At 45.0% G+C, this 14,056-nt stretch overlaps 1 protein-coding gene across 7 annotated transcripts in view; it reads left to right on the top strand.

Annotated features, from left to right (window-relative positions):
- Nucleotides 1-731: 731 nt before the first annotated feature.
- The window catches only part of LOC121614432 (partitioning defective 3 homolog), a 220,602-nt gene continuing 207,277 nt past the window's right edge, over nucleotides 732-14,056 (top strand). For all 7 annotated transcript variants that reach the window (XM_041948295.1, XM_041948294.1, XM_041948296.1 and 4 more), the window contains exon 1: nucleotides 732-1,092. In XM_041948295.1, coding sequence (XP_041804229.1) covers nucleotides 973-1,092 — 120 coding nt within the window. In that variant the 5' untranslated portion in view covers nucleotides 732-972. The remainder of the gene's footprint in view (nucleotides 1,093-14,056) is intronic.

Genomic DNA, 14,056 nt, shown 5'->3' with positions numbered 1-14,056 from the left:
TGGCAAAATGGCAAAATCTGCTTCATTTCTTACCCAAACCTGCTTGACAAATTTCTGGGACCAAAAATAAAGCAGTGATTGATGACTTTGTCCTTATCTGTGTGAATCTGGTCACACAACTTTACAGATGTTCTGATTTCTTCTTATCATACCAGCAAAATAAATTATGTTGTATTAAAAGGTAGAAGGAATATTCAGATCCTTTACTAAACTAAAAGTGTCAATACCCCATTACACTAAAAGTCCTGCATTCATGTAAAAGTTTTTGAACTAATATTAATGATGCTTTATTATGTTTGTTGAATTTTACTGCTGTCATTGTTTAAGAAGTTGGAGGTTTTTCCCAATACATAAAGACACACTTAATCAGAGGCGGTTTATCAGAAAAAAACACATTTGAAATCATCAAATTTGGAGATACATGATTTTCAGTGGACATGAAGAGTATGAAAAATTGTAATCTTAAAAGTAACGAGTAACTAAAGCTGTCAAAAAAAATGGAAATGAATTTGTACTTGAGGACAGTCTGCTGGAGTCCACCCCTGCTCATACTTTAAGTCATCTTTGTCTCTCATGTTGGACACTCGCCCTGGATTCCAACTTTCCTGAATGCATGTGAATGCAACACGTGACCGAGCATGAGCTCAGCAGAGAGAGAGAGAGAGAGAGAGAGAGAGAGAGAGAGAGAGAGAGAGAGAGAGAGAGAGAGAGAGAGAGACGGGGATCGGGAGCGAGAGAGCGAAGGAAGGAGAGAGAGAAGCTAAACAGGTGGTCTGAAAACACACAGAAAACAATGTCGGCCGGCGGGGAGAAGCGGAAAGCGCTGTAGTCCCGCTTCTGGAGAGGAATACCGGGACAACCGCGGAGCCGAACAAACACAAACCCATGCTCCTGTTTTATTTTCACACGGATTTCTCCTCCTCCTCCTCCTGTCCTCGGTTTGAATCTGGGCAAGACCTCGGATACTGAACCATGAAAGTCACGGTGTGTTTTGGCAGGACCCGGGTGGTGGTGCCGTGCGGGGATGGAAATATTAAAGTCCACACACTGATCCAGCAGGCTGTCATGAGATACAAGAAGGCCATCGCCAAGGTAAGTGGCGCTACTTTGTTTCCTCGCGGCTTTGTTTTCCTGGAAACAATGTTGCGACGTCCCGGAGGCGCTGCGGGCGCACTCAATATGGCGCTAACTTGAAATCCATGCAAAGGAGAGGGGGAAGAGGAGGCTGCTGGTGCCTCACACTTCGTCCGGCTCCCGAGCTCGCTGCCTTCGCTGCATGTGCGCGTTGCCCGCCGTGTGTTGCTGCGTTCAAAGAAAGGCGCACCGCCATTGTGGTTCTTCTGTTTGCGAACCCGCAAAACTTCCTCTGGGATCCTGCGCGGCGCCGAACAAAGTAGCGCGTTGTCCGCCTCAGCTTAGACGCATTAAATCAGAGTTTTTAAACACGCCGAAGCACAAACACGCCTTTGTAGGCTTAGCAGTCCGGTCCTAAGACCTCGGTTTACGCCTCTGAAAGTTGCCAGCGAGATTAGCCTACTAGCAAGTTAGCCAGCGGGCTGCAAAAGTAGGACCGAGTCCGAGGCGTTTGGACTTCATGCAACCAAGTCCCATGAGCTCAGTCAGACTCTGTTTTAAGGTGTCCAACGCAAAAGCGTCAAAAGTTCCTCACTGTTCGACTCGTGATGAGCTCAGTGGGGAGGCAGGGAGGAAAGCTGGACTAAAGTGAAGACAGATGATGGGAGCCGAGGCTCATCAGTGATGCTTCAAATGCAAGAGGAGCAAGGGCAAGACCAGATCCGTCTGAGAATAAGTTCCGCTGCTGGTTTTGTCCTGGACTAAATGCAGAAGAGGCTGCAGGGCTGTCTGAGCTGGCTCCGGGCCCTGCAGGACCAGGAGGGGAAACTGCAGTGCCAAGCTCCAGCTGACTGGTGGAGGCTTGGACCTGATGCATAAATCTTGGAGATGAAAGGGAACCTAAGAAAACTTGCAGCATGGTGTTGGGGTAGCAGCAGATAACCTTTGAACTAGCTCAGTGCTTTATGTGCAAGGAACATTATAAACTGGTTCTTTTAAGACGTATTGTCCTTATATTTATTTTTATTCCACTAAAATGCAACGAAACCAAGTTTTTTAGCATCAGCATCACTTAAGTTTTTGGATCAAATTCATTCAAAAGTTCTGCATGTGTGAAAACCTACATTTGGCCACAGACACTCAGTTCGTCTCCACATTCGGTCCTCAGGCTTGTTTTTTAAATTGGAAACAGCGATAACAGTTAATTTAGGTCTGCAAACGATGCCAGTTGGTAATTTGGTTGTTGTCCGGCCTTTAACGTTCAAATATGTTACACTCAAATGTCATGAATACTTAACGCGCTTCCCTTCCATGTGCTAACTTTAAGGCAGCCTCTCTTTTTTGTGATGGTAGCGACCTAGAACTCACACTGTATCGTCGTCTCTGAATAATTCAGTGTGAGCAGACAGAGCAGCGCAGGAGAATATCTGTGCAGCTGAGAGGCAGGTGAAGAGCTGCTGAACTGCTCCCGCCGCCACAGACCTTACCGGCTCTTCGTTAGCCTCATGCAAATTAGGATTGTATTGTTCCAATCTTGAAAGAGTATCTGCAGAGTTTAGCTTCATGAGCGTCGTCACGTATCGTAACACATACAGTAGCTGCTGCACCAAGGTTGCATGACAGTTAGTTGCTGCTGTGCTCGTGCCCAAAGCTCTTAAATGGCTATTGTTAGCCTAGCCACCATAGCCAGTCTGGCTAATCCATAACAGAAATTTAGAGCCAGCTAACGAAATAATACTTTTTATTGATTTATTAGTAGAATGAGATGACGGATTACATAATAAAAACGTGTGGCATGTTGTTAATTATTCACTAGAAATACTTTGATTGGTTGCTATCATAGTCATTGAGCTGGAATAGACATAAAAGCTCAGTCACTTAGCTGTAACGCTGTGGTCACGTTAGAAAAATACATTTAAGATGTGTTTTAATATTCCAAAAAGCAAGTTTGAGATGAGTTGTTTTGTAAGTGAACCCTTTACAGTTAGCAGTTGAAGTCAGTGTTGCGTCTGACTGTCTTTGAGGTTATTATCACCGTTTAGAAAAAGGCGATCGTCTGGAAAACCCAACTGTCTGCTGTTTGATTCAGAGGGTGAATTGCGTCTGCGTGCTGAAAACACATTTAACGCTCATTCCTCAAGCTTTGGTCTAAAATACAAGCTCCTCATGAGCTCCTCGCCCACAACAAAACATCCTGCCTCAAAACACCCTCTTCATTTAATCGCCTCAGATCTGCCTTTATTGCTCCCGTCCCATCCCGTCCCGTCCCGTCCCGCCCTGCCCGCAGCTCATCCGCCCCTCGTCGGGCATTTTCATGCCTCACGTGCAGTGAGTGGCGGCAAGCCTTTTGGTCGCAGATGTTGTGTCGAAGATGGCATCTTTTTTGGGTCAGCCCGCCTTAATAAGAGGCTAAAATTTAGCTTTGGTTTTCCTGCTTTAGTGTTTGTGTGGACCTTCATGTAACTTCCCCTGTCATTAGAGAGGAATGCTTCCTGCAGAAAAGAAAACAGTCCACTTCTGAGGGCCTTGAACCGTCTCATAACTTTGGAATTAGAAAGATGAGGACACTTGGATGAGCGTTCGCGCACCGTTTGTGCAACAGGACTCTTCCTGGACTGGAGGGAGGGAAGAGTTTAGCCCGCTTCAAGGTCTCTGAATGTCTCGAGAAGTAAAACCGTGTCAGATTATCCTCGACTGCACTTTTTCCTTCCGCAGATCATAGGGTACATTCTGACTAATGTTCACCCATTTGACTAAGTGTGGCAAGCGTTTAAAATGACACCCTTGACTGGAAAACTGTCTGGTGGTTGAATGCTCCAAACCCTCCAGTGACATAAGCGTTGGCACGTCAGAACCGTGAGGTTTGTCTCTTTTCGACTGCTCCCGACGCTCAGAAACCTCCAGGGGGATATCAGGTGTCCGGACTGTTGTGTCCACACCAGCACACTGCACATTTCCATTCACACCGCTGGAGCTTCCTCCGGCAGAGACGAGGCTTTTGTGTTCACACTTGACCGTTGAGGCAGACAGATTTAACATGGCTTTGACCTGTCGCAGACAATGGGAGCAGGTGCGTGCTGTTGGTCTGGTTAAGTTTGCGGTTTTCTTCGGAAACAAGCAGTTGAAAATAGGGGAATATTCTATAATGCATCTTCAAGTTGCTCTTTTTTTCCATCCAAAAGTATTAACTAAACAATCATGTAAATCAAAGGAAGGCATTAAATTCTTGTGTTTGAGAAGCTGAAACCAGCTCTGTTTGTTTAGTGACATGACATGATGCGATGATTCATGATCTAATCATGCCGGGCTCAGTCAAGTGCCAAAGGCCAAGATCAGTGCTAACTTTTGGCATCCACCGATACTGAAACTGCCAAAGGTTCCTGATGACGAGACGCCCTCGTTCCCTCTGGTTAATGGATGTTTTGACGCCAGCGGAAAATGATTCAGTTTTTTAGTCGACATCTTTCACAGATATTTCACAGAAAATAGTCTAGTTTGTTAGATAATGAGACGAGGTTACCTTCAGCAGCGGATGTCAAGGGATAATGTGTTTAGATAATGTGTCAAACTTGAGATTTCACAGGTTGATTTAAAGGTAACCAACCTCAATGTAGCTTGAGCCCAGAAAATCACCACCTTTGAGCAGCAGTGCTGCTGGCTGACTCCAATCTATCAGCCTGCTTTTAATCCCGTCCTGATGTCAGTGCAGCGTGCTGCGGTGTGCTCGAGATATTTTTCAATTCACTGCACAAATGACTGTTATTAATTAGTGTGCAGGAGCCTTTGGTGGCGTACAGGGCCTGGAGATAAGCAGCCCTGCGTGCTGCGACAGTTAACTCACAGTTCATGTTCGCCACCAGAAACGTGCCACGTCTTCAAAGAAAAAGCTCCCACTTCTGAAGTTGGCCTAGTTTTCTTCATAACAGCCTCATAACTGCTTGCATTAAAGGGACATTAAACTCAACATGATAAGGAGGAAGGATCATAGAGTGACGTAGCCAAGAGTGCACGGGGCCAAAGGGTCTTGGCCAAGAAACTATATTGGCGCCCGTTTTGACTTATGCACTGTAAATGGAGGCCAATGCACAGACCTTTGGACCCTTGAGCAATACTGTGCCCTGAGCTCATGTGTTATTCTCTGCTCATACACCAGTGAAGCTCTTTATCGCTCCTGTTTTCTTGCTAACAATGCAAGAATGGCACTAATGATGTTATCATGAGGGGATTTCCAAAGCACTTGCCTGGTTCCACGCAGTTGGTCTATTGTGCCGTCTAAACAGTGGTTATATTAGTCCGTGAATGGATGTGTTCATACCAGGCATATTTGGAGCGTTTTATTCTGACTCAGGAATGTTCAGTAGCTGGTTTAGAGCGGTATTGCCCACGTTTAGGTGTGGACAAATCATCTCATTGAGGTGAAGCAGGTCAAAGGTTAGTGCTGGACTGATTTTTAGTTGTTTCTCATTTCCATTATGTAGGGCTGGGCGATAAATCGATTTTATCGATTAATTCGAATTTGTACTTAATCTCGATTTGTTTTCATGAAAATCGATTTTCTTATCAACATCCGCCACCAACGCCTGCCTGCTGGACTCCCGTAGTTCAGAGTGCGCGCGCCCCCGCCCCCCGTGCTTGATACACAAACAACATGGCGGCGAGCGGTGCAGATCTCACCCCGAAGAAAGGAAAGATAACTTCTATGATTTGGAATTGGTTCGGCTTTGTGGCGTCAGACACTGAACAAACAGCACCTCGCTGCAAAGTCTGTTTAAAGGCTGTCGCTACAAAAGGTAGCAGTACGACCACTTTACTGCAGCACCACAAACAGAAGCATGCTGCCGAGTGGGAGAGGTGTTGCTCCATACGAATGGATCAAGACCGCGGCAGCCCAAGCACCGTCACCAAAATAACAAACTACCGTATTGGAAACATTGACAAACTGTATCCCGTATGATAAGAAAGGAGCCCGGTGGAAAGCTGTCACGGATGCAGTCGCGATGTATATTACGAGAGATATGGTGCCCATATACACCGTGGAAAAGCCGCGATTTATTCACCTGCTGAAGGTTTTGGACCCCAGGTACGTGCTACCAGGCCGCAAACATTTTTCTGAAGTTGCCTTGCCTCAGCTGTATAACAGTACACGCCAAAGGATCGCTACGGAGCTGGAAGAAGTTCCGTTCTACTCCGCGACAACCGATCTGCAGTCCAGCAGAGTGATGCAGTTTAACGGTGCACTTCATAAGCTGAGAGTTTTGTTTGCACTTTATTTTATGTTTTATTTTTTCAAGTTGGTTTTAGAGTGCATTGTGTCATTTTGAAACTAGATAAAGCTCACTGAAAAGTTACATTGTCACTGTTTACGATGGTAGGAGGGCTTGCCATCTCTTTATTGTGGCTTGTTTATGTAACTTAAACCCCAGAAGGGAGACTTTAAACAAAATAAAATTGAAACTTGTTTTGAACTATTTCTTTGTCATCTGCAAATTGATTTTAGGTAGGGGGTGAAAAAAAAATCGATTTAAATCGTGAATCGGGATTTTTTGTGAAAAAATCGGAGATTTTTTTTTTAGGCCATATCGCCCAGCCCTACCATTATGATTGGAGGTAAAGAAACTTTAAATGTGATTGCACTGCTAGTGGAGGTGCAGTAGATCGACCCAATGTCAGGTCTAAGCCCAAATAATTTTACAGTTCATCTGTTTTGATCCTTATGTCACCAGTCTGTACCAGCCATGGGTTCCCGTCTCCAAAACGGGCACAGTGCAGGATTAAAAGCTCCGCTGATGATCCCCGGGCCGCTGACTTTGCCCTTGACCAAACTACTGTGAAAAATGTCCTAAAACATGACCTGGCGCAGCATTTCATTTCCTAAAGGAGTCAGCTAAAGACACACCGGAACGAGCTGAAGAAACTGAGCCATGTGAGGCTTCCTGTGTGGAGCTGTAAAAAAAACCCCAGCAGGACACAGTGGCTTCATGTGTGCTTCAAAAACACGTGTAAAGATTCAGTGTTCCTCGCACTTCAGAAACATTTGCAAATAACATTTATCTTGAAAACTGAGAATGAAAAAGAAAAACAGACTTAACATTAAGGACTGACTGCAATTATCTTTCCTGTTATTCAAAGAATATCATCTTTTTTCCTTAGAACGAGACATTCTACATGATTTCTTCCTGCCAGCACAGCGTTTCCACACTGCTGCTGTGCTGTGTTGTGCATTTTAGATGAATTTCTTTTTACAGCTCAATGATGCTGCTTCACTGTGAGGAATTTACATAAGTGAGCTGTCATCCGTACTAGTGTTTGACATAATGTTGATGTACTTATGTTTAAAAAAAAAAACCCAACAACACACGTTACTTTTGTCATTCGCCAGCAGGGTTTTCCCAGGAGAGAGCGAACGTGGCGTGGATTAATTAGCAGAGCAGAGAGCAGCTGTTTGGGCCTGTTAATGCAGAGAAAGTGCGATGGGAAGTTGGGGGCTGTAAGATGCTGACTGCACAGTTCTCAGATGTGAGAAGACCGACGCTCTGCTTTTTGAAGTTCATTTACATTTTCGAAGTTGAAGTCATGCTGTTTTCCAGAGCTGTTTACAGTAAGAGTAGCCGTTGACTGTAATGACATTCCTAGAATTGTAAGTAATGGAGGAAAGCTGTGTTAAGGAGTACCAGGATCAAAGCCGCAGAACCCTGACGGGAGATTAAACAACATTTCTGCAAACTTGAGGAGTCGGTTTTCTCCCAGCAAGTGCTTTTAGGATCGTCCAGCAGTCATTTCCACATTGGATTTGTGCGTCCAACAGTGTTTGTGTCTTTACGTTGTCAGTTTTTGTGCAGACACATGACAGTGACACCATGAGTGGCGTTTGAGGAAAGTCTGTCAAAAGGAGCGTTGCTTTATCCCCTTTTGTGCCATTCATCACGCCTCGTCCCTCTTCGTCAGCGTAGGCTTGAGACACTCTTTTCCTTGAGACATGTTGAGATGACACTTCGTCCGAACTGGTTCGTTTGAAGCATTCAGGAACATTTCGATGTGTCTCCCCAAATACTTGACGACACTCGAAAGAAAAAACATTCAAGTCTGTAGTTTTGATTTGAAATAATGAGAAATTAATGAGGCAGCGGCAGGAAAGATGTGCATGGCCAGATACTATTTATTAAGTCTGTGCATTGGAAGAACTTGGTTTCAGGTCTGTAGCTAAGGAAATGCTGTAAGGAAAATGCTCACATGCTGTGTCGGACCTAAAGACTCGACTTGCCTTCACTGTTAAGGCTTAATGGCTGAAGTGAAAGCGGTGCAGACATGGCGTGACATGCGTCCGTTATGATCATCTCAAGCTGAACTGAATGTACGTAAATAACCCTGCTCCACCCTGCCTACGTCACGGTCCGCGTCCGTCCGCCATGTTTTTGATCTGTAAGTCTTGAACTTGTCACGATTGATTTGAGGCTTGCTTTGACTTTCCCATACAGATAATTAGCTCTATAAAACGACACGAAATGCACTGATAAGCGACACATCTGCAGGGTGCAAAATCAGGCTAATCACAAACCGTCCACACGGGTGGTTAAAGGTTGTTTTTGGCGCGTTGCAAGCTGAATTTTAGACCACGATGAGGAAGGGTGCTGCCCATCAAAAGCAGAGTTATTGAGAGTCCAGATCGTAAGTCTTACTGACACAGTGAGCTTATGTGGTTCACAGAGTGCTATGAAAGCAGATTACTTGAACCCTGGCATGGATCCAGTCAGCTGAGCATTGGCACCCCAACCATGCGCACCAAAGCCCTCTACATATGGCGCTGCATGCCCCCACAGCCCCTACAGACAAACACAGCAAGCCGGACGCTGACTGACGGCCTGTTTTGGGTGATAGATGCTTCAAAAATTATCACCAGCACTTGAAGTTTGTTTTTTCTTTTTTGATGAGTGCCTGCATCACAGGGTGGTGTTCTGAGGTCAGGTTAGTCACCACCCCTCACCCCTCCCAGTCCAGCTGCAGACTTTCTTCCATAAACGGAGGAAGCTCCTGAATGTAAACTGGCACATGGAAGAAGGATTAGGAAGCTTCTAGAAAAGTTTTACGACACCCGAACTGGTCTGCTCCCACGTTGTTTGTCCGTCTTTGCGGACGAGGTCTCTCAGCTGAGTTTATTCATGAGGGAGATGGTTACCGTCCCTTCCCAGAAGGGTGTTTGTGGATGACCAGGGTTGCTGAGAAAGCTTGTGTGTTTTCAGGAGAAAACAGTCATTGTACGAGCTGACCACAAGTGTGAGTTTCAGATGATTTGACCTCAGGAAGATTTAACTAGGATGTTAATGTGAGTCTCGTTAAAATCTGGCATGTGACACCATGAAGACTCACCGTCTGTGTTATTGAAGTTATTAGCGATTTTATTTTGACTGGTCGCTTACAGAACAGTGTCATTACTTGTGTTGAGAACACTGCGTCTTATTCATCTCTGTGCTTTTTTTTTTCCAAACTCTTTTCAGTCAGCTCAGGTTTAATTTACTCAGGAGTTTTGTGGTTTGAGCCGCAGCAACATTTAAACAGTCTCAACCGATAGTTATGCTAAGCCAGCCAAGCATGAGTGGGTAGTCATCAACTTTCTCCCATAATAAATATGGAGGTTAGAAAGCCGAGAGATGGTGTTCTAGTGCCTGCTCAAAGGAACGATGTTCTCTTTCGACTTTTCTGGTCATTTTGTGTCCGCAGCACAAGCAGGGACAAGCTTTTACCTTTTAAATCGCCGTTTCTAGTGTATCTGTCTGACGCTGAACCACATTCACTTTGCTTCAGAGTGCTGCCAGGCTGGCCCAGCATCCACACACTGCACACCTTTACTTACTGTATGGTTGCAACTTACCCTGCTGATGAATCTTTGGTCTATGAAACATCAGAAAATGCCCAATGACTGTTGAAGGCTCATAATTTCAGCTGTACTTGATTAAAAAAAGCAACAGCACAATGTAAGAACGCTCAATTAAACCCGAAGGAGTTTGGTTATTACAGTTTTCACCTTAAATTCATTCTGAGATCGAGCAACATGGCAACAAGGACTGGTCAAGAAACATGAGGTGATTACACAGCTTGCAAACGAACCTCTGGTCTTTTTTAGAAAAGAAAACGAAGGTGGACATTGAAATTATTGCCAGAACTCTGTAGCGATGTTCCCAGAGCTCAAGAATTACTTTGGTTTATCATAATTGATGTAAGCGATGGGCAAAACTACGAAAACACATCGCTTTGTTGCGCATGACTTTGGTGCTTAGTTAGAAAAGGTCACAGATTTTATTTTCTACGATCTATCCAGCATGTGGCCATAAAATGACCCCGTTGAGGAGTCTTTGAGCCAATCACCGCCTGCCCCATCTGCCCTCCGCCCATCTACTCGTTCAGTGTGCTTTAGTCCAGAGTGTAAAATGAATGTGCACTTGTTTTTAGGAGGCAGACTTGCCTTGTTCACAGGCCTGAGTGTCCCTTGTCCGCCCAGCGGACAGACACCGACTGAAATGTCAAGGACTGGCTGTGTGTGAGCGCTGAGCACAGGGAGAGGATTGTCTCTGAGGAATGTCAGGACACTGAACAAACAGCAGCATAGCTCAGATATACTGTATCCCTCAGTGCAGCCCGATACGGGCCGGAGATCTGATTGAGCCTGAGGACTTCATGTTTTCACCAAACGGCAGTAGTGGCTTTGCTCTTGCAGTCCCTCTCTTGTTTTGTGGCCTCATTGTTTACATGCTGCTTTATTATTTTCTGGTTCCCGCCTCTGAAATTCCTGCGAGATTCTCCCTGCCAGAGTCTTAAAATTTCATTTCATTTGCCCCCAACCCCCCTCATAACACAGCCCGTTGTTCTCGCCCAGCTGTTAATTGCAAGCAGCTAAACGAGAAACCTGCAAAGTGCAGAGCTCGGACCGCCAAGCATGTTCTCCATGGAAACCCAGATTCAAAGGGATGGAGGTCCTGCACTGGCATAGTCCAAATTTTTACACTGAGGCAAGTGTGTGGTTTGGCTTGGACACGGAAAACCACATGCTGCCCAGAGGACGACGAGACTACATTAGCATAACCCAAATGATTTATGAGTGTAGATTAATGATGTCCTTTGAAATTGAATTCAGTACTTAGGCTGATGAGGCTTTGTCTGCTAAATATAGGACAGACCAGGCGAGAGCGCTGCCTTTGACAGATAGATGATTATTGGCCTCTGGGCAGGGCAGAGACACGAGGGCCTTGAACTTCATTCTTCATCTTACTGCTGTCTGCTGAGGTGTCTTGGTTGCTGCTGGTGTGGTTCAGGAGGCAAATGGCTGAGGTGGGAGGATTGTCACCTGATGTAGCTCACCTGATCAGCACCCACCCGCTAGGTCTCAGCAATCAAATGAGAGGATATGCTGCTTTTCTCTTGTGTATTATTGTAAACTGAAACGTTGGAGCGTTTGACTGTTGATTTTTTTAGGCAAACGATAGATTAAAAGGGGACGACTTTGTTTGGAGTGTCATATTTTGTGCTAAAACAACAGACAACACGAAGTTGAGTTTAAAGCCATGATTTTTCTTTTAAGTGTTCATATTTCGTATTTTATGTCTGTGAGCCAGTTTGTGACACCTGAGAAATTGAATTTGAATCATTTAGATGAGGCTGGACCATCGTTGTCATGTTGACTTCTTGCAGAAATGCTGGTCATGGGAGGAAAGAAATACCACCACAGTTCTGCAGAGTTTAACACGTTGGTATCTGCCCATTTGGTTTGAACGACGGACCGATTTCCCTTGGTTCTCGATTGGTGAAAGAAAGGCTTTGATTCATTGCCGCCTCTGCGATTCCAAGCCTTCATTCTCCCCTGGGTGTGTTTTTGACATGGCTGGTCTGCACTTGTCAGAATAAAGCCTGCACAGTGATTTAATATTCAGCGTTCACACAAAGAGGCTGTGAAATAATGAGAAAATCAGTGATTCACAGCACCCAATGTGTTCCTGAACCTGATGGGGCAACACTTGCTTAAAGGGTCACAGACTGACTAATAATGCAAATATAGTCTATTCATTGTGAATTTAAGGAAAAATAGGAGGATATCAGATTGTTGCACTGTTGCAAAGTTTCGTTCCTCTAATTAAACCCAGTTTCTGTCAGCTGAAGACAGAACAGTGTGTGGGACATTGAATGCTGCTCAACAGGAAAAACTGCTGTCTGACTGACCAGCTGATGATGCAAGACGTGATGCATCTCCCTCATGTCTGGACTCGAGCTGTCAGGAAGAACGCAGTGTGTTTTCAAGGCCAGCTTCTTGTGTAAACTTCTTCATGTTGACTCTCTACATCTGTAAACTTCCCACGTGCCCTGAGCGCCGCCACACAGGCATCAGGTTGAGTGACAGACACTTCTCATCTGACCGCTCGCAAAGTGCAGACAAATTTCTGCCTGTCAGACATGTTAAGTGAGATACAGCTAAGGCTGCAGCCTTGTCTGCCTTCCTGCAGCTTCTAGCATCAGTGCAGCTGCATCTTAGATACAACAACACACACATTGTATGTTGGAGAACTATGTCAAATAGAACAAATGTAGACTTTATTTGAATGGGCTTCTTGTTTTCGTCTGTGTGCTGTGCAGTTTTTTTTTCTCTGCTGGACACTGGAAAATGAACTCTCGCACAAACATTTGCTGATGCTGTTTGATATTTTAAACACAGATAAATAAGTAAATACATGATAATTAAATGAGTAAACGTCGCTCCATGCCACATTCGGCTTCTACACTGCAAAACATATTGCATTCAATTGGTCCTTTTTGTGTGCAAACCAACAACCCAAGCTGTAATGCTAGTTTGTCAGAAGATTGCATTCTATGTTAAAACTTGTAGCACTCGATGCTGGACTAGATGTGTGCTGGAAGAATAAATTCTATTTAACAAAAGAGTGGTAAACCGGTCACCCACACGTTTGACCGGTTCCCACATGGCCGACACCAGCAGCCAAAATCAAGCTCTTCAGTCGATGCAGCTGCACATATGGACACCAAACCAGTGCTGCTCGATTCAGCGCTTTGATTTTAAGTTAGGATATTAAACTTAGGATTGGTTTTAAAACCACAGTTTCTGATTTTGAGTTCACGTGAAGTTGGTTGTTGTTAAAGGGGGTCACGTCAGCCCAGATGGGATAGATTGGGGAGCGGGTGAAGAGAGCTTTGCTTTTCCTGCCCCTCATCGTCAGTATGCAGGGAGTCAGTGGTGTGGAGGTGCATCCATTGGACCAGCTGGGACGTCAGAGGGACCCAGACAGTTTTAAAATGTGTCTAATAGACATAAACCAGTTTGAATACAAGTAAGAGTATCTGACCACCTGCTTCAGCTGCATAGCAGAAGAGAGCTCGCTTTACTGCCAACAAATGCAAAAGAGCTGCCACAGGGAACTGTCTTTAATGATCACTGACGTGGTCGACTGAAAGTGAGGCCATTTGATTAAGTGTAAAGCAAAATAAACATTCAGGGACTGTTTTGGACAGTCGAGCAGAGGCATCGAGGCATCAAGCGAGCCGTCTACTTCCTGTCTGTATCCAGCTCTGGTTTGTTCAGACGCTCGGCACCAGCGGGGGGGAGCGTGAAGATGAAAGAGGAGGCCACAACTCGGTGGAACCAGAAATAGAGTCGACCAAAACAAAGGGAAGAACAACAGTGGTGGTGAGAAAGCATCTGAGGAAATGCTCTGTGAAGGTTTAGCAGCCATTTAATGAGAATTTGGTCCTGTGGAAAACCAGAAAAAAGATAAACACGGCGATGTAAAAAATAGCAATGAACCGAAGAAGCAAAAACAAAACACAAACAAAGGCATGATATTTTAGAGCGGCAGCAAACGATCAGACAGAAGGTGCTATTGTGGGAAGCCTGCAACAAGCGCAGCCACCGAGCCTGTTCTTACTGCAGAGCCTGAAGCCAACACAGGCCTCAGATAAGTGGAGGGTGTTTGGCGAATGTAATGTT

The sequence above is a fragment of the Chelmon rostratus genome, chromosome 12 (genome assembly GCF_017976325.1).
Source record: "Chelmon rostratus isolate fCheRos1 chromosome 12, fCheRos1.pri, whole genome shotgun sequence".
Taxonomy (NCBI): domain Eukaryota; kingdom Metazoa; phylum Chordata; class Actinopteri; order Chaetodontiformes; family Chaetodontidae; genus Chelmon; species Chelmon rostratus.
Note: the sequence above shows the minus strand (reverse complement) of the source record. Positions and strands in the feature narration are given on the sequence as shown.